Source organism: Gymnoscopelus microlampas, assembly GCF_963454915.1.
Source record: "Gymnoscopelus microlampas genome assembly, chromosome: 20".
NCBI lineage: Eukaryota > Metazoa > Chordata > Actinopteri > Myctophiformes > Myctophidae > Gymnoscopelus > Gymnoscopelus microlampas.
Genome location: NC_139957.1, coordinates 11,146,059 through 11,164,757, shown reverse-complemented (window position 1 = coordinate 11,164,757; position 18,699 = coordinate 11,146,059). Strand labels below are relative to the sequence as shown.

At 42.2% G+C, this 18,699-nt stretch overlaps 2 protein-coding genes across 2 annotated transcripts in view; one reads left to right on the top strand and one right to left on the bottom strand.

Moving 5' to 3' along the window:
* Positions 1-6,605: 6,605 nt before the first annotated feature.
* Positions 6,606-11,034, top strand: adi1 (acireductone dioxygenase 1). Its single transcript, XM_084045801.1, has 4 exons — positions 6,606-6,751; positions 7,444-7,563; positions 8,268-8,447; positions 9,983-11,034. Exons 1-4 carry the CDS (start codon positions 6,629-6,631, stop codon positions 10,091-10,093), a joined length of 534 nt encoding a protein of 177 aa, XP_083901927.1. The 5' UTR covers positions 6,606-6,628; the 3' UTR covers positions 10,094-11,034.
* A 45-nt stretch (positions 11,035-11,079) lies between these two features.
* trappc12 (trafficking protein particle complex subunit 12) overlaps positions 11,080-18,699 on the bottom strand; it is a 48,245-nt gene continuing 40,625 nt past the window's right edge. Inside the window, exons 8-12 of the mRNA XM_084045800.1 lie at positions 18,497-18,570; positions 15,662-15,760; positions 14,595-14,689; positions 13,910-13,997; positions 11,080-12,882 (exon numbers count right to left, since the gene is read on the bottom strand). Of these exons, the coding sequence (XP_083901926.1) occupies positions 12,640-12,882; positions 13,910-13,997; positions 14,595-14,689; positions 15,662-15,760; positions 18,497-18,570 (599 nt within the window). The 3' untranslated portion in view covers positions 11,080-12,639. The remainder of the gene's footprint in view (positions 12,883-13,909; positions 13,998-14,594; positions 14,690-15,661; positions 15,761-18,496; positions 18,571-18,699) is intronic.

Below are 18,699 nucleotides of genomic sequence, written 5' to 3'. Positions count from 1 at the left end.
GGCGGAGAGTTGTGCTCCGAGGAGCACTTTTTCTAGTTATCTTTGTTTCTACTGGAGTCTGTGTGTGTATTATTGCGTGCATCTGCAAAGTATGATGAAAAAGGGTGATGTTAACAAGATACATAGTCAAAAAGAATAATAACGTTGAATGTTCTCCTCAAAGCAAATTGTCCACACACATATTCTGCTTCACCTCATCTTGGACAGTTGCAACAACCATGTTGATCAATTTTCTCCTTTGCAGATAATTCAGTCAATAACCAGTTAGAGACCAGATATGACAACCTGACCTTGGAGAGAAATCAGTTACAAAGTGAAGTAAACCAGTTTAAGAGAGAGACAGCAGGTGAGAGGTTATAAAAGTTTTTGAAGGAATATTGTGTACTACGACTTCTAATTAGGCCTACCTGTTTCAGGTACAATGTGCTATTTAGTCTGTCCCCCTTTGTTATGTTCAATTATGTCAGTACCCGTTGTCTGAGTAGGCTACTTGGAGGTCGATCTATGACGTCAGTACTATGACATCAGCATTGTGACATCAGTCAATCCTATTACATCACGTACGCACGCACGCACGCACACTGCAGTCACTCACAGATTCCTGGAATTTAAAATGTGAGTAAACTTCCATCCTTGCTGTTTTATCACCACTGGCCACTGTTTTATCACCAGGCCAAATGCAAGGGGGGAGATATGCTTTTGCCCTTTGTCTGTGTGTCTTTACAGGGTTAATCTCACAGAATGCTGCGTCACACAAAATATCAGAAATAACATTGAATATAAACACAACATACCCAGTGGTGGCTTATCCAACGGGCTTGAGGTGCTGAAGCACAGGGCACCAACCTTGGGGGGGCACCAAACGGCGTGAAAAAATAAATAAACGCCGAAAAACGCCGAAATGTTGAAGCAGGGCTCCGCGCATCACCCTGCGAGCCCCCCCTCCCCCCCACCCCCACCGCGCTGCTCTGCGCATCATCACCCCCCCCCCCCCCCCCCTTGACAAAACGCTCCCGGGGGGCACCGAACCGGGTCCAAGCACCGGGCACCGCGAAGGGTGCCCGGTGCATACCAACAATGCTTCCGTAAAGGCTGAACTGAAACAGGTAACCAAACTTTTACAGGAGAGAAGAGAATGAACTGTGCGTCTGCTGCTTAGCTGCTTGTCAAGTGAGAACTGACTAATTAACTGATTAACATCACCTGCGGCTGCTTGCACCTACCCTACTCACAAACCTGTATAGGCCTACTATAGACGAATCCACAGACGCGCTGCCTGTAGGCAGCCATAGCTGCGGTGTCAATGCTCCGCACCGCGACACCGCAGCAATGGCCGCCTACAGGCAAGCGCGTCTGTGGATTCGTCTATACCAGAGCGATAAGTGAGGCTGGGACCGAGGCTAATTATATATTATATATATATATACTACTATATACTATTATACCAGAGCCATTCAAGGAGAAACTAAACTAGATTTCTGTCTTAAAGGTACAGAACACATTTTTAACATACAAGACAGCACAGCCATGCTGTAAAAACAAGACAAATGTATTATAGCCTAGGGCTTTGCAAATTGCCACACAGTCATAGTTTGTGTTGTAAACCAAGTCATTCTCCTAACATTAATCAAGTGATTGTGTGAACTCCTCGCAGTGCGAGGCGTTGTGAGCTTGTAGTTCGGCTATTTTCACAATATTTGTGACACACAAAAAAGCACACCTTTGTCCTCCTTTTCTGCACAGATGCTTGACTTCATCATGAACAGTAGCAACAACTGTGTTTTTCAGATCATTCAGCAGCCTATAACCAACTACTGATCAAGTTCAACAACCTGACCCTGGAGAGAGACCAGCTAAAATGTGAAATAAACCAGCTTAGGGGAGACGGTGAGAGAGATTACAAACCGTTTTGATTGAATGATAATTCGTGTTGTTATATTGTTATTATCAGGGGATATAGTTGTTAAAAAAGTAAACATTCATAAAAAGGTGTATGATTTAATTTTTTGTTTTTGTTATTGCCGTTTTCTTAATTAAAAATGTAGACAAACTATTACATCACTCATTGACTCTAATTGACATTTGGAAATATAGGAAACACAGGAAAAGTCCTAAATGCCCAAATTGTGTCTCTGTCTTTGCTAACAGTCAGATATGATGTGTTATAAAACAATTCTGTAAAACATTAAACGAGTGATTTATTACTATTTATTATTATTTTGTATTTGACTGCTATCATTACTAGAATTACATTACAAGTTCGAATTAATTATCAGTGCATGGAAAATCCACCAGTAAAACTCTTTGTTTGATGTTTAGTCAAGTCGTGTCCCAGTGGATGGAAGAAGTTTGGATGCAGCTGTTATTACACGTCTAATGAAACCCTATATAAAACTTGGGAGGAAAGTAGAGAACAATGTCTCAAGACAGGAGCAGATCTGGTGGTGATTAACAGTAAAGAAGAACAGGTTAGTGTGTGTGTGTGTGTGTGTGTGTGTGTGTGTGTGTGTGTGTGTGTGTGTGTGTGCGTGTGCGTGTGCGTGTGTGTGTGCGTGTGTGCGCGTGTACAGTATAATTCCATATTTATGGTGAAAACCCGACCTGAATGTAGAGATAATTTATTAATAATGGTTCAATCATTGACAAATTATCAGGAATTCATCAGAGGATTGTATGTGGGTGGAGCATCATGGATTGGTCTGAAAAGCACTGAGGGAAATTGGACCTGGGTGGATGGAACACCATTGACAACACAGTGAGATATTTTAGATGTTTTCTATAGTAATTCTATCAAAGTCACTGTATGAGAGTGTCAGAGTGGATGTGGTTAAGAATGCATGATGTTGTTTCTCCTGCAGGTACTGGGGCAGTGGACATCCTCATAACACGGAAGACTTGAACTGTGCATGCTACTGGCACGGAGGATGGTATAATAAGTTATGTTCACATGGACCCGGATACAACTGGATCTGTGAGAAGTGATGTTTCTATTAACTTAATTGATGAACCTGCATCTTAGTGTTCTGCTTTGCGACGTTAAACAGTATCAACTAGTAATGAAACTGAGACACACTCAAACATTTTATTGTACAGAAGTACACACTGTCATACTCATATTCACATTAATACAAACCACCAACTATTACTGTATGTCTTAATGTAGTTATTCATTTTGTATTAAGAACACAGTTCATGTTTATACCATCAATTTGGAAGTGAGGAACAGAACATGATATTAATGCTGTTCATGAACTTCAGTTCAGTCAAGTCAACACCATTGTTCCTTCCATGCTCGTCACCAAGCTCAGAGTCCCAGGATTAACGACCACCATGTGCAGCTGAATGCTGGACTTCTGACAGACAAACCTTCAAAATTTACAGATAGACCTTCATTGATTTTGCAGGAGAAATTCAGTCATCAGAGGCAGCACAACCGTTTAGTTACAGATACAGAGTAAGAAAAAGTTTTGTAGGATGCAGCAAGGGTAGCAATACAAAGTGAACTAGTAGGGGTTACAGGAGGAATAACATCACAAAAAGCATCATCAGAAGCAACAGTATACAGCAGTATACACCTACTGTATCTATAGCTACAGCAAACACAGCTTATAATTACTATTTTGCAACCTGCTATTTGTACTTCTTTAACAACTGTATTCTGTTTTTATTATGGATGTTTGATCTAATATTTGTATTAATGTCACACTGTTGAGGTGCCTGCAATGTTGTCACAGTTGTGTTGTGTAAGTGCAAACTGTAAACCGGTTTTTAAAAAATATATATATATTGTAAACTGAGCATTGAAATTGTTTAATAAAACTTTACTTGACAATAGTGTTATAATGAACCGTTACAATAACCCATGGAAAAATACTGTAAATACCTGATATACTCTGTATAAGTATTTAAAGGATGTTGAATTAATACTCTAAAACATGTATTCTCAAAGTTTAAAGGAGTTAAACTTGTCTTGTCACTTTCCTGTCAATAGCATACAATGTTTGCGGGGGGGAATGCATCTTTGAAAGCATTCTGTTTCCTGTGTGCTAATTGAATATAACCGATTTACAAGCTCACAATGTGAAGTGTTGTAGATCTGCTAGTTTCAATACATCTTTAAAAAATGTGACACATTTGGAATATCTTTGAAACATTTTAACAACATAAATCTTGTATAGAGATCCCTGGCACAAAATATTTTCAGATGGGGTCTGTGGCCAAATACCTATTAATACAATTTGGGGACCTTGACATGAAAACGTTTGAGAACCACTCGTCTAAAGCTGTGGTTCCCAACCTTTTTAGCTAGAAATTTTACGTCTCCCATAGATAATAATTAAAAACTAATGTAGGAAACGAAAAATAAAGGGATATTTACTCACAACCCATAAAAATGAATCCGGCCCAGTGTTTGGGAGTAGTCTAATGGACTGCCACTAGGTGAATCACAATAAGTATCAACGTTATTGTCACATCACATGATTACAGGTGAAAAAGAGTGGGTGAGGGAAGATGGTAGTGTGACAAGCTGTATGGCTTGGAAACAGAGCTGGAGGAGATGGCAGAATTAACGATGCTATGATTTTTCATTAGGAGTGACAAAGAGGGACAAGATCAGAAATGACATTAGAGATCAGCCCAGGTTAGGAAGGTTGCAGGATAAAACAACATATGCAGAGGAGAGATGAGGTGCACAGTACATTGGGAGAAGAATGCTGAAGATGGAGCTGCCAGGCAAGAGGATAAGAAGGCCATAGAAGAGGTTTATGGATGCAATGAGAGAGGACATGCAGGTGGCAGGAGTCACCGAGGAAGATGCAGAGAACAGAAGTAGATGGAAACGGATGATCCGCTGTGGGCGACCCTTGATGGGAAGCCAAAAGAAAAAGAACAACATGAATACAAATCAGTGCAATAATGTTTTAAGTTATCAGACATGGCAGATAGCTAGGCAAAATTAAGGAAATGAAATGACACCAGCAATTTGGTGGCTGTGTGCGAGCATTTGTGTATGTGTGTGTGTGTGTGTGTGTGTGTGTGTGTGTGTGTGTGTGTGTGTGTGTGTGTGTGTGTGTGTGTGTGTGTGTATGACTACTACAAATGAGTCACATATAGTGGTAGTGTTGTGTTTTTTCTTGTTTCCTGTTCTCTCGTGCCTCTCCCCTTCAGCAGTAGTGAGTGATGGAGGGTCTGGTGGTTAACCACTTTCAACCAGGGCCTCCCCATTTTGTAAATGTCATTATAGGCGACACGTTTAATAAACGGTCAGTGTGTGATCACACATTTAATTATATTAAATGTGTAATCACACATTGACCGTTGTTCTGAACCTCTCCCCGACCCCTGCTGATAAAACCCTGTTAATGTTCTGTTCTGTTTGAGTGTGTTAGTGCATGCACATGTCTCGTGTATGTCTCTCTCAGCAGGTGTTTGTGGGTTTCCGTCTTGTTGCTTATTGCTAAAGCAATGTACAACCAGCCACAGACAGACATACATGTCTGGATAAATCTATTTATATTTAATCATGTACCTCATACTTGCTGTTGGCACGCATACAGCAGACAATTACACTGCAATGTATCAAGGTGTCCTAGAGCAAGACACTTACCCCCCTCCCCTCCCCTAACCTCCAGCATTTTAAACACAAGACAGACATGTTCTTGTCTTGTGTAGGCCTAAGTTACAATACATATAATACAAAAAAAGCAGAACAATCATATTATTCAATTTATTTAATAACCCTATTTCAATAGCAAAAATATGTTGCAATGCAAAGAGCTTGTAGATCTGCTAGCATTTTCATTTGCGTTTTTTTTAATGTTTAAGTAACTAAAATGAAAATATATAAGAAAAAAGTGTGCTCATCACATGAAGACCCATGACCACAGCATCTCAAGTCACATGGGCATGTTGGTGTATGAGTGCAGATCCATCATTAAAAGAAGGATCATGGCAGGGTGGCAGGAGCAGTGGGAAAAGGAACAGAAGAGGGAAGGCACTAGTAGTAAGAACCTAGAGCAGTGTCAAGAGAGGGCAGTGGTACATGGGGGCAGAGAGAAGGCAGACAGTGACAATGACAAGACTGAGACTGGGACACTGGGACTGGCATGGGACTTGGCAAAAATGGGGAAACATCCAGATGTACTTTGTGACACATGTAAGAGTGCAGCCGGTATATGGAAGAAAGGAAAACGATGTATGAAGCAGTGGCAAGTGAGCCAACAAGCAGTACAAGTTATACTGCTTGTTGGCTCACTTGCCACTGCTTCATACATCGGTTATACTGTATAACACTCAAGTCTCCTGAATCCCATGGAAAACCAGTCAAGGACTGTGAAGGCAGTGCTGGAGTTCATCACGGCTATTGGCCTACAGTACAAATATATAGGAAACTATTAAATCACAAAATGAGGTCTACTCCCGACCTGTGGGAGGCAGCAATGTGCCGCAAGGCATCTAGTCTGCCGAAAATCACACGGAGAAGTAGAAGAAGAAGAACAACATGACCATGTTGTTGCCGGAAGTGTTGGTATCACGTGCACGTGTGTGTGTTGTTGTTGTTGTTGTTGTTGAGTGTGTGTGTTAAAGAGCAGGTTAAAGAGCAGTTAAGAGCAGGTTAAAGAGCATCATGACTATAGAGGCCTGGTACATGGACAGTTCTGATGTAGATCAGAGAGCTAAACATCAACTCAGTCCCAACCAGCCGGTGTCTCTGGAGCAACTAACACAGCTCGGCGTTTCACACTGGAAGGTAAAATGCTGCCCTGGTGTTAGCATCGTTAGCTTAGCAGTGGTGGAAGAAGTACACTACTCACATTTTGTTTTTACTTAAGTACAAGTATTAATACCACAAGGTAGAAATACTGTTACAAGTAATAGTATTAATACCACAAGGTAGAAATACTCTGTTACAAGTAAAAGTCCGGTATCCAAAATGTAAAAAGTACAAAAGTTTTGAAAATCAAAATATACATAAAGTACTAAAAGTGAAAGTAGTCGTTATGCAGAATGTCCCATTTCACAAGTCCAAGTTTTCAAAATTTGAAAATAGCAGATCTACAAGCTTGCAAAGCATTGTGAGCTTGTAGATCTGCTATTTTCATGTATGTTTTGTAATAATCTTTGATTTATAATCAAAATCTACAAAGTAACTAGTAATCACTAGTACGTTTTCAAATAATTGTAGTGGAGTAAAAGTACAATATTTGGTTCTGAGATGTAATGGAGTAGAAGTAAATGGACTGAAAGAAATACTCCAGTAAAGTAAAAATACCTCAATATTGTACTTAAGTACATGAGTACATGATGTGAGAGTAGAATCTCAAGATGACCAATGAAGCTTTTTATAGTGAGTGACTGCAGATACCGTTTAATTTACAGTTTTTTTTCTTGGTAGCTATTTTTCCTTTTGATCAAAGCTGCTGTGTGGTGTTTTTTCCCTAGCTGAATGCAGATATCTATGATACAGACCCAGAGTTGGAGAAACTCCGCAAAGACCAAGGCTACTCCTATATGGATATCATCAGCGTTCATAAAGACACCTTACCGAACTATGAGGAAAAGGTAACTATATAGAGAGGTAAAGGTTATCTTTAAACAAGTAGTGGAGCTTCTGCCTCATTCCAGGAGACTCACTCCACCTGCCTGGAAACAAGTGAAACTGCAGTATTTTTGAGTTACTGGCCCCAGCTTCACAAATGAGTATACATATCTGGAATCTAGAGGTGCAATACCAACCCTTACAGCCCATACATCCAAACAGAAAAGTCCTATCTGATTGTATTAAACAACGTTAAACTCGCCAACATTGCAGCTGTACGGAAAGCTTGGATTATCCTCTTTGTATCTGTTGTCTCGGTTCCACTGATAAATATTGTAAAAATAGCCGATCTACAAGCTTGTAGATCGGCTATTTTCAAAATGTTTGCCTCTTTCTTATATTATTTGACAATTTGGCCAATGTTTGACCATTTCATAGTATAGTTTGTTGATTACTTTTGATGCAGTAATGGTCTTTTTCTTTCATTTCTTTTCTTGAGGTATTAAAAAGGTCTTAAAAGTCCTTAAATTGTCACTTTAATGTCATCTGGGGAGCCCCCAATGTCCCCACTTCAATTCACTCTATTGTCTTGTCACTGAGACACTATCCTCGGGTACTAATGCGTTGTTTTTTTAGTGAGACACAGACACAATGATTCGGTGTCCTGTAATTTAATTGATAAACTGTCTATTTATTCTCGTATTTATTTATTTCTTTGTCTCCCTAGCTGAAGATGTTCTTTGAGGAGCACCTCCACCTGGACGATGAGATCCGCTACGTCCTGGACGGCCACGCCTACTTTGACGTCAGGGACAAGGACGAGCGCTGGATCCGGATCTCCATGACGAAAGGAGACCTCATCACCCTTCCTGCAGGCATCTACCACCGCTTCACCCTCACTGACACAGTGAGTGTGTGGCTGTGGATTAGCTCAGTGATCCCTCAGCCCGTTTAATTCAACGCATCCATAGTTAGGTATCGTCACTGTCGGGCAGAAACCGCCTATCTCTATATATATTATAACTGTTTTGTGTTTTTTCCGTAAATTAACGCCCTACTTGATCACACTACAGAGTTACACAAAAGCATCAAAAGTAGCAGATCTACAAGCTCGAAACGTGGCGCGAAGCGGCGCGTTTTGAGCTTGTAGATCTGCTACTTTTGAATTTGCGGCCTGAAAAGTAACAGTTTTGGACATATGAGGTTTCCACCCGACAGAGACGATATGCATTATGCCACGGACCCCCCATTTAATAAAACGTTTCATCTCTGGGACCCTAATCTATGCTGTAAAATCCTCAGGGTTATTTTAACTGAGAGTGTACAAATGGACCTTATGGGTCTGTTTGTTCCATTCGTACACTCTTGGGAGTTACAGACTCACACAAGGGTCCATTTGGTTCCTAACTGACAGTCTTTTAGCTGGACCACCCGTCATTTAACCCCCTGGAATCCCCTCAAGGACATATTGAGGTCCTCATTGAGAACCACTGTTTAAATTAGTTAATTAGGCCAGGTTTAAGTCCTTGTCCTAAAATCACATGCACTCTGTATTTATGAGGCCTTGAAAATCTATTTGAAGCGTGCTGTGCAGGTTCTGATTTGTATGGTGTCCCGTACCAAAAACAACCGATCTACAAGCTACAAGAAGGATCAGAATTCTGTTGGAGACCATTATACTAGAAATAATCCTACTACATGTAGGAGAACGTCCCGATGACAAAACCACCCAGGTTTTGATTGAAATAATGCCAAAACTGAAGATAACTATTAGAAATCCCTTTGTTCCAAACCATATTCCCTGTGAATAGATTTAAAGCTCCTGAGTGCCCCCTTGTGTACAAATGTGGAGTAGTTTGAGATACCTTTTGTCAATCCAACTTCGATATGCATTATGCCACGGTTATCAATTCTGTTTGGGATAAAATCTGTGTCGTATGCACACCATCATTTTAGCTACATCTCTCAGGCCACATTTCTGGCGAGAGATCAAATGCTGTGTTAATCCAGGGATTGTTTTTATCCTTCATATTATTTATTAGCCTATCATCTCCAATTATGGCAGCCAGTGGGACCCCCTGTGACCACGCTATCTCTATCTCTATCTTTCCATCTTGCTGAATATGAAGGGGTACACCAGCACACAAGTATTCATTCACACAAGGGAGGCCCAGACCTCCTGCTTCCCTTCTTAATTGTAGTGTTTTATATCTAATTCTGGGTGTCTTCCCTTGCCATAGATACCTAGATATTCGTTTATCCCGTTCTCTAAATTGGTTGGGTGACACCTCCACCGGGAGGGATCGGGTTCCTTTTCTACAAGCTTGTGAGCTTGTAGATCGGCTATTTTCGTTGCGGGACACCATTGCACAACTAAGTATAAATCAGGCTTAATAGCTACCGTAGATTCACGATGATTCGACTTTTGCAATCTTTCCACAGAACTACACTAAAGCCATGAGACTGTTTGTGGGGGAGCCCGTGTGGAAGGCTCACAACCGACCGGCCGACGACTTTGAGATCCGTCAGAAGTACGTTGCTTCATTACAGTGACTGAAGAAGTGAAGAAGAAAAGTCTTCATGAAAGTGCCTGGAAAAGAAGAACTGCGGAGAATGACATAAAACGTAGTACTTCATAGTTATTGTTTGGCCAGGTACCAGTATGTTCACATAAGAGTTTACTTGGTGCATTACACTCACAGAAGAAAAACATAGGGCACATATATGTAAAGTATATAAGTTCGAATTGGATTGGAGTATTGGGTAAGACCAGGGACCATACTGTACTGTACGAAGGGTTTGTGTGCATAAAAATGACGTCTGAGTCTATGCAAAGAAAGATCAGTATTCATGAAAAGGTAACTTGAGTGAGAATATATTGCCTGTTATATTTACAGAGAGTTAATGCTGCACAAGCTTTAATACATGAAGGCCCCAGGTGTGAGCTGTGTGAACAGCATTGGACTCGGGTATTTGATGAGACAAGTAATTAGGAGTGGAACTGTTAGAACTAATGGATTTAATCAACATGTGAGTTTGTAGACTGACTATTTCTGCACAACACTGTTGTACTACAAAGCATCACTCATTTAGTTGATTAGAAAGAATAATTTGAATATTTGTGAGATTGTGATATTATCCCCCAAAATGTGTTGATTATATATAAGTAATCAATAGAATAGTTGCAGCTCTACATATTGGAATGTGACTTATATTTAGGTTGACACTACATGTGATTTTAGGTAAAGCGGTTCATAGTGTTTGTGTATAATGGATATAAGGACCACATACAATGCAGTGAACAAAATCAAACAAGGGCTTTTTTGTTGTTGTAATAAGGCATTACATAGCCTTCTTGTAGATAACCTATTGTGCCTTGGTTTTATTTAAATTTAGGCGCTTTGACTTTAAAATGACTTGACTCTAAACATGGAAATGGTCATTTGAGTCGTTACAATACATAGTACATAATGAAAAGTGTCGATACGTACAGCATCTCTTGTAGACTGACTTCACATGGAAATAAAATTGTCACTACGACTTTCAGTCTTTTTATTATCACCAGAATTTCTTGACATAAAAGTAGATTCTTATGGAGGATAAAACAATTGGGTTTTATCCAGAACACACAATGAGATTAAATGAATTCTGATCAATGCAAACATGTAAACAGTGATACTTAAGATAAGGGTAAATCAATAAAACAAATTGCCAGACAAATATATATATATATAGGTTTCTTTTTACAACAACTTCCCTACTATGATATGTACAGGTTTGGATTACTTACATTCCATTGTGTTTAGTGGATACAGGACACAGTGCACTCTCAGGCTTGGCCTGCGGAAAAACCCAAACCGATTTCTTCTCTCCCTTTCTCTTCATGAGGTAATCGCAGACCTAAATATGTAACTTGAGCTGAAAACAAGTGTTCCGCCCTTATCATTCATATCAATACAGTAATGCTGGAACGATAACAGCTCAGAGAAAGAAAGGAGTGATACAACAGGGCTTCTTGTAGTCTAAGAGGGAATGTTATGTTCCACAACATTTCAACAACGCATTGGCTAATGCGCATAATGCCCACGCTGTCGGCCACGGTATAGCAGTCGTGCGGAGTCGCAGTGTTAACACCCAAGCCACTCCAAATGCAAACCGTCGCTGTCGGGTGGAAGTCCAAAACCGTTCCTTTTTTATTATTTTAAAAACGATTCAAAGTAGTGAAAATAGCCGACCTGACAAGCTCACAACGCCGCTGTGAGCTTGTCAGGTATTCGGCTATTTTCACTACTTTTGTGCGACACTCTTGTATGATTAAGTAGGACATTAATTTACCCCCAAAAAACATAAAAAAGTTGAAATATGGAGATACAAGGTTTCTGCCCGACAGCCACGAAACGTTTGTAGTGTGCCCTGTGTCACCACTCGTATATAATAATAGATTCTTGTGATTTGTAGTGGTGTAATTATTATTTCTCAGATCATTGAAACAGCAATGAAAGAAGCTTTAACCGCATAATAAAAAACAACAACAACGTCCTAAACACACAGGATTTGTTTTTCTTCTCCGTGCACTCTTTTTACCATCTGGAGTCTTCCTTACGCAACTATCCCGGGAATCACATAAGCCACCATCGTGCGTTAACATTCTGAGCAGATTGGGGCGTGACTGTTCTTGTGTCATTGTCCTCGCTCTGTCCACTGCAAGGCCGACCCGAAGAGAAATAATGGGCCTTCATTCATACATTTACTAACGGGCAAAATTGAATGCGTTTTGGTAAACCAAGCCTATAACTAAAACGGTTCCCTTTCTGGCACCGCAGACTTGCCAGATATGTGCCAGATATCTCTTTTTTTCCTTCTTCTTTGTTTGGGCTAGATTCCCTGCATCGCGGCCAGTGAAAGCGCAGTAGTGTTGTCAGTGAGTAGCAGGACGTGCTCACCCCCCCCCCCCAACTGCCTAAGAAAATAGCCGATCTACAAGCTCACAACCCTGTCGCAATGCGAAGCATCGTGTGCTTGTAGATGGGCTATTTTCAAGCGCACGACACCGTACAAATGGGGGCTTCACTCAGTCAGTCGCTCTCCTTCTGGCCTTCCTAGACCAGTTTGAGGCACTGTGCGTTGAAGCTGTCTCCCTCTCGACAGGCCACGGCCTCCAGGAGCGCCTGCTTCTTCTGGGTGCTGCGAGACGACTCCAGCTCGTACATGGTGGTCAGGTTGAAGAGCACGCTCTCGTGGAGGTAGAGCGTCGGGTCCTGTTGCACCAGGCCCTCCAGCTGGCCCAGGGACTCCTTCAACCGGCCCAGGTAGAGCAGGCACACGGCTGCGTTGTTGTTGGCCTGGAGACCAGAGAGACAGACAGGCAGGCAGAGAGGATGATGGGAGGAGAGAGTGAGACAGACAGAGAGCCCACTGTCTTTTACACTGGCACACAAGGTATCTCCATATCTAATGAGCAGGTACCTTGCAACTTGCTGAGCACATTCACGTTCCCAGGAGGATGAAGCCTAAAAACATCAGAGTGACTCCATAACCTTTCCCGTAGGTCATTTTTTTCCCTTCCGTCAGTTCCCACTAGTGAGAGCGGAACCGGCCCATTTGGTTCCATTTGTACACACTCAGAGTTAAATTAACATAAATGACATTGATGATTTTACAGTGTAGATTGGGGGGTCCTAGAGAGGTCCCATGGCCTCATGCATATCAAAGTGGGCGCCCTTGAAATTAAAATGGTTCAGAAATCACTGCTATAGCCGTACAAATATTTTCTTATGGAGGTCCCTGGCATATATTTTTTCAAATGTGTCCAATTGGGGGTCCTTGACGTGAAAAGGTTTGAGATTTAGAAGGCATTTGTAGAAACGGCCAGGTCTTAATGGGTTAATGAATGTTACGCTGGAAAGGCCAGCAGCGTCTATTCTAGACGTTTTTATCTGGTCGCCCAGAGTTGAAGTGTTTTGAACTCTGGGCTAGGGATGTGTGCGGATATTCCAAACCGGGAAAACATCTTTGTACATTTTTGCAATGGCTATTCATCTGAAAATGTGTTGTGCCAGGGACCCCTAAAAGAGAAGTTTTGTGTAAAAAATAACCAAATTATTCAACATTGTCAATAATTTTTTTAAATAGCCAAAGTATAAAATATGGATAAAGTGGTTAAAATTATTGTGATGCTATGTTAACTACCGTACTTTTGCCCCCACTTTGAGAACCAATGATATAGGTCTACTGTAGTATATGACAGAAGACAAAGGTAATTGCTCAGGCACACAGCTTTTTATTCAAAGCTTTTGTATGTTTTGCTTAGTTTATGAAAAAAACAAAACCAAAAAACAGGAAGTGATGTGGTTGTGTGCACACACTCACCACTGGGTTTTTCGGGTCGATTTTCAGGACCTCTGCAAAGGACGAATGAGCTTCAGCGTAGTTATTCTGACTGAGATAGACAAAAGCCCTGGAACATAACACGAAACACACATCATATATATCGTCTCTGTCGGGTGGAAACCTCATGTCCAAAATGGTTACTTCCCAGCATTCAAATTCAAAAATCTGCAAAAGTAACAGATCTACAAGCTCGAAACCAGTTCACGACGCGTTTCGAGCTTGTAGATCTACTACTTTTGATGCTTTTGTGTGACGCTGTAGTATGATCAAGTAGGGCATTAATTTACGAAAAAACACAAAAAGCTAGAAAATGGAGATAAGAGGTTTCTACCTGACAGCGACGATATAAATAAAATGCCACAGTGATCAAATCATGGAGCTTGCCGCTATGCATTGAACATCAACACACCCGCTGTGAGTGGCACAGTCTCTGTCACCTCGGCTAGCTTGGCGCTCGGCACCCCGCGGTGCCAGAGACGGAGAGGTGTGACCTCTCGTGCCAACTCATACGGAGTGAGGGCACACAGCCAACCAGTTAAAGCCCCTGATGGAATGGCTGGCTACCGCGTGGAGCCCAAAATAATCCTGTCACGATTGTCTTCTGAAGGCGGTGGGCACGAAATGCTCAGGGTCACAAACACACACACACACACACACGTGTTACCTGTTCATCAGCACGAATGTGGTGTGACTGGGCTGTGCTTGGCAGGCCTTCTCCACATCTTGAAAGTACCTCTCTGCTGTTTTGATGTCTCCGATCTGGCCATGGAGAGACACACAGCGCACACACACACACACACACAGCGCACACACGCACACACACACACAGCAACATTGACATTGGTGTCATCAGGGTGTGAATGTTACCAACTGAGAGAGGTACTGTACTCTGTGTGTGTGTGTGTGTGTGTGTGTGTGTGTGTGTGTGTGTGTGTGTGTGTGTGTGTGTGTGTGTGTGTGTGTGTGTGTGTGTGTGTGTGTGCGTGTGCGTGTGTGCGTGTGCGTGTATGTGCATGTGTATTAACCTACCTCATTAGCTAATGGGCTACAACAGTGGTTCTCAAACTTTTTCATGTCAAGGACCCCCACATTGATATGTATTTGGCTTAGGACCCCCATCTGATAAGATTTTGTGCCAGGGACCCCCAGAAGACATCTACACATTTTTTTTTAAATATTTCTCAGAAAGGTAAAAAAAACAAACAGCATGTACATCTGCTATTTTTGAATATCCAAGTAAGCCAACGTATAAAATATGGATAAAGTGATTAAAATGATTGTGACGCTTTTGTTGGGGACCCCCTGGAACAGGCTTGTAGATCTGCTATTTTCGGCTAATGGTACCCTCAGAATATGGATTCTAGGGTTTAAGTGTTAATGTTAAAAAAGGAAGAAAAAAAAGTTGCCATCACACAAAGAATTAGCGACCCCCCTGTAGTAACTCTGAGGACCCCCTAGGTGACCCGGACCCCCTGTTGAAAACCCCTGCTTTAGACCCTGGTGTCGAGTAGGACGACCCCTACTGGTTGATAAGAAAAAATAAAGACATTTGGTGTATGGTCCTGTGGGAGGCTTTATTAAATGTACATGTGCGCACGTGTGTGTATGTGTGGGTGGTGGGGGGGGGGGGGGGGGTTGGCCTTGGCGAGGGTACAACTTGTGTTATAATAAGTCTTACGTATTGTGCATGGTTTACAGTTGGTTCCATGAAGACGTTACTGTGGTCTTTACCTGGAGGAAGATTCGTCCGATGCCACTGAGCAGCTGCACTCTCTGCTGGGGCTCGTACTGGATGATGGAGTGATACGTTTCTACTGCCAGCACATAGTCCTGAGAGAGAGAGAGAGAGAGAGAGAGAGAGAGAGAGAGAGAGAGAGAGAGAGAGAGAGAGAGCTGTTACTGTACATGTACATTATTGTTTGTATGTCCAGCCTTATGGGGAAAAATCTTGGGTGGTTGGGGAGGACTGGGGTGGGGTGGATGGGAGAAAATATAAAACCGAAGAGTTGTTTCAATTTTTGCATATGTAAATACAATGTCATGTCTCTTTGAATACATTTTGCTTAAAAAAAAAAAAGATAGGAGAAACTTTTTCGTGTCAAGGACCCCCCACCAAACTGATATGTATTTGACCGAGGACCCCTATCCTAAAAAGATTTTGTCAGGGGAACCCCCAGAAGAGAAGATCTATGTTAAAACATTATCAAAATGATTCTACATTTTTGATATTTTTCAAAAACGTGCGCTGTGAGCTTGTACATCACAAACACACACACACACTCTCTCACTGTGCACACGCACACAACTTCAGTCACTTTCATGTCATTATAGGTGAGCCTTGCCGAGCCATTATGATGTACAAGTAAGTATAGGTGGAACATTTTCTAAAATCATTAAAAAAAAATTAGCCAATCTGCAAGCTTGTAGATTGCCAAAGTTTTGCCCATGCGGCACCATCGTCTAAAAACAAGTCTAAAAACTGGGCTTAAATGAATGACGTCGTCCCGGAGAGAGACAGAGAGAGGGAGAAAGAGAGAGAGAGAGACATACATACAGTAAGAGGTGTGAGATAGGTTAAGCGCACAATACGGCGTACAAAGATAAATGGCGCGAGAGCGATTGTAGGGTGGGGTGGTGGTGGGGGGGGGGGGGGGGGGGAAGAACGTGTAAGAGCAATAAACGGGGGGGGGGGGGGTTATAGAGAGATAGAGGACGAGAGAGGTACATAAGTGGGGAGAAAGAGGGTGGAGAGAGAGAGAGAGAGAGAGGGAGAGTACATTAATCAAAGCTATGGAGTATGATTGGGTCGATGTGCCCCCCCCCTCCACTCTGCACCGCTACACATTGCTCACATGGTGACTGCACTGCTGAGCCGAGCACGGACAGAGGTCAGGGGAGTTAGTGCATGCGAGCGTGTGCTTGTGTGCACGGCGAGAGTCAACTCTCTCTCTGTGTGTGTGTGTGTGTGTGTGTGTGTGTGTGGATTACTATACTTGTGAGGGCCGCATTGTGACATGTTCCCTCAAGTATAGCGTTGCTGTCGTCGGGCAGAAACCGCTTATCTACATATTCTAACTTCTTGTGTTTTTTCGGTAAATTACAGCCATACGTGGTCATACTACAGAGTCACCCAAAAAACATCAAAAGTAGCAGATCTACAAGCTCGAAATGCGCCGCGTTTCGAGCTTGTAGATCTGCTATTTTTGCCGTTTTTGCATTTGAATCCTGAAAAGTAACAGTTTTCAGGTTGAGGTTTCCACCTGACAGAGATGATAGTAGAGATTGGAGAAATAAGACAATTTTTCCTCACAAGAGAAATGGTTGTTCTATGATTCAAAAAAGACGTTTAGAGTCAGATTTACTATTAGGAAAAGAGATTCAGGTTGGAATTAGACATTTAAGAGGTTAGGTTTAGGGTTTAAAGTTAAGAGTTATGCCTGATTCATACTCGTTATACTTATACTCGTTGTGAGCTTGTCGATCGGCATTTTTTTCCTGCTTTAGGTTTACAGTTCAAAATGAAAAGAAAACATTTCTTTTTAAAAGAAGGCGTTCATTAAAATCCTAAAATGTCAATGTCCTCACAAGTATGGTAAGTGTGTGTGTATGTGTGTGATTGTTTGTGTGTATGGGGGCGTGAAAGTCCAGACTGTCACCAGTAGATGGCACTGTGGTACTGCCTACAGTGTGTGGGCCCCAATCCACACCCCATTCATTTTCCCCTCTCTCTCTCTCTGTGTCTGTCTGTCTCTGCTCTCTCACTGACCAAGAATCCAATTAGTGGTCAGTCTGGGGAGATTTCACTGGGAATCCTCGGCTAGCCTAGCATCAGGGAATGTCTCACACAAGACACACACACACCAACAACCACATCCGGAGTAGTGCGTTCACACACACACACACACACACACACAAAGACATACCAAGAGAAACAAACTAAAAACGCTCCTACAGAGACTCAGCTGGCCCCACAAGACAGAGGCTGACGTTTAGATACAGTGCGCACACGCGCGGCCGCTAGCACCGACACACACACACACACACACAAGGGGGCCGGCAGTGGGTTCTGGAGGTAAAGCGGCCACCTGGGGAGCCGCCGGAACGTTCCCGGTTCCATCCCTGGCTCCTCTCCTGGCCGAAGTGTCCTTGAGCAAGAGAAGACACTGAACCTCTAACTGCTCCCCGACATCGGTGCCTTGCATTGGTTGCCTGTCACCGTTTGGTGTGTGTGCTTGTAACGCTTGTGTGACATGTAATGTGTAACAGTGTTCTGCCGTTGCGGTGTGTGTGTGTGTGTGTGTGTGTGTGTGTGAGTGAATGTGACACATTGTAAAGTGCGTTTGAGTGCGTTGGAAAGACTAGGAAAAAAACGCAGTCCATTTATACACACTTGTGAGGACAAACATTTTAAGAGTGTGATTTTATTAATGGTTAAAAAATAAATAAATTATTGGTATTTTAACAGACACACACACACACACACACACACACACACACACACACACACACACACACACACACACACACACACACACACACACACACACACACACACACACACAGTACCTTCATCAGCAGCAGACAGTTGGCCATGGAGTACATGACCCGGCTGAGACGAGACCTCCACAGCTGGAGAGAGGCTGAAACATCCAAGGAGAAGACATGTCATGACCAGAGGGTGTTTTTTTTACCTGTCGGCTTCCACCCAACAAGCTCACATACAGTACGCGCATTAACACCACTTGAGCTCATAAGTATTATACGTCATT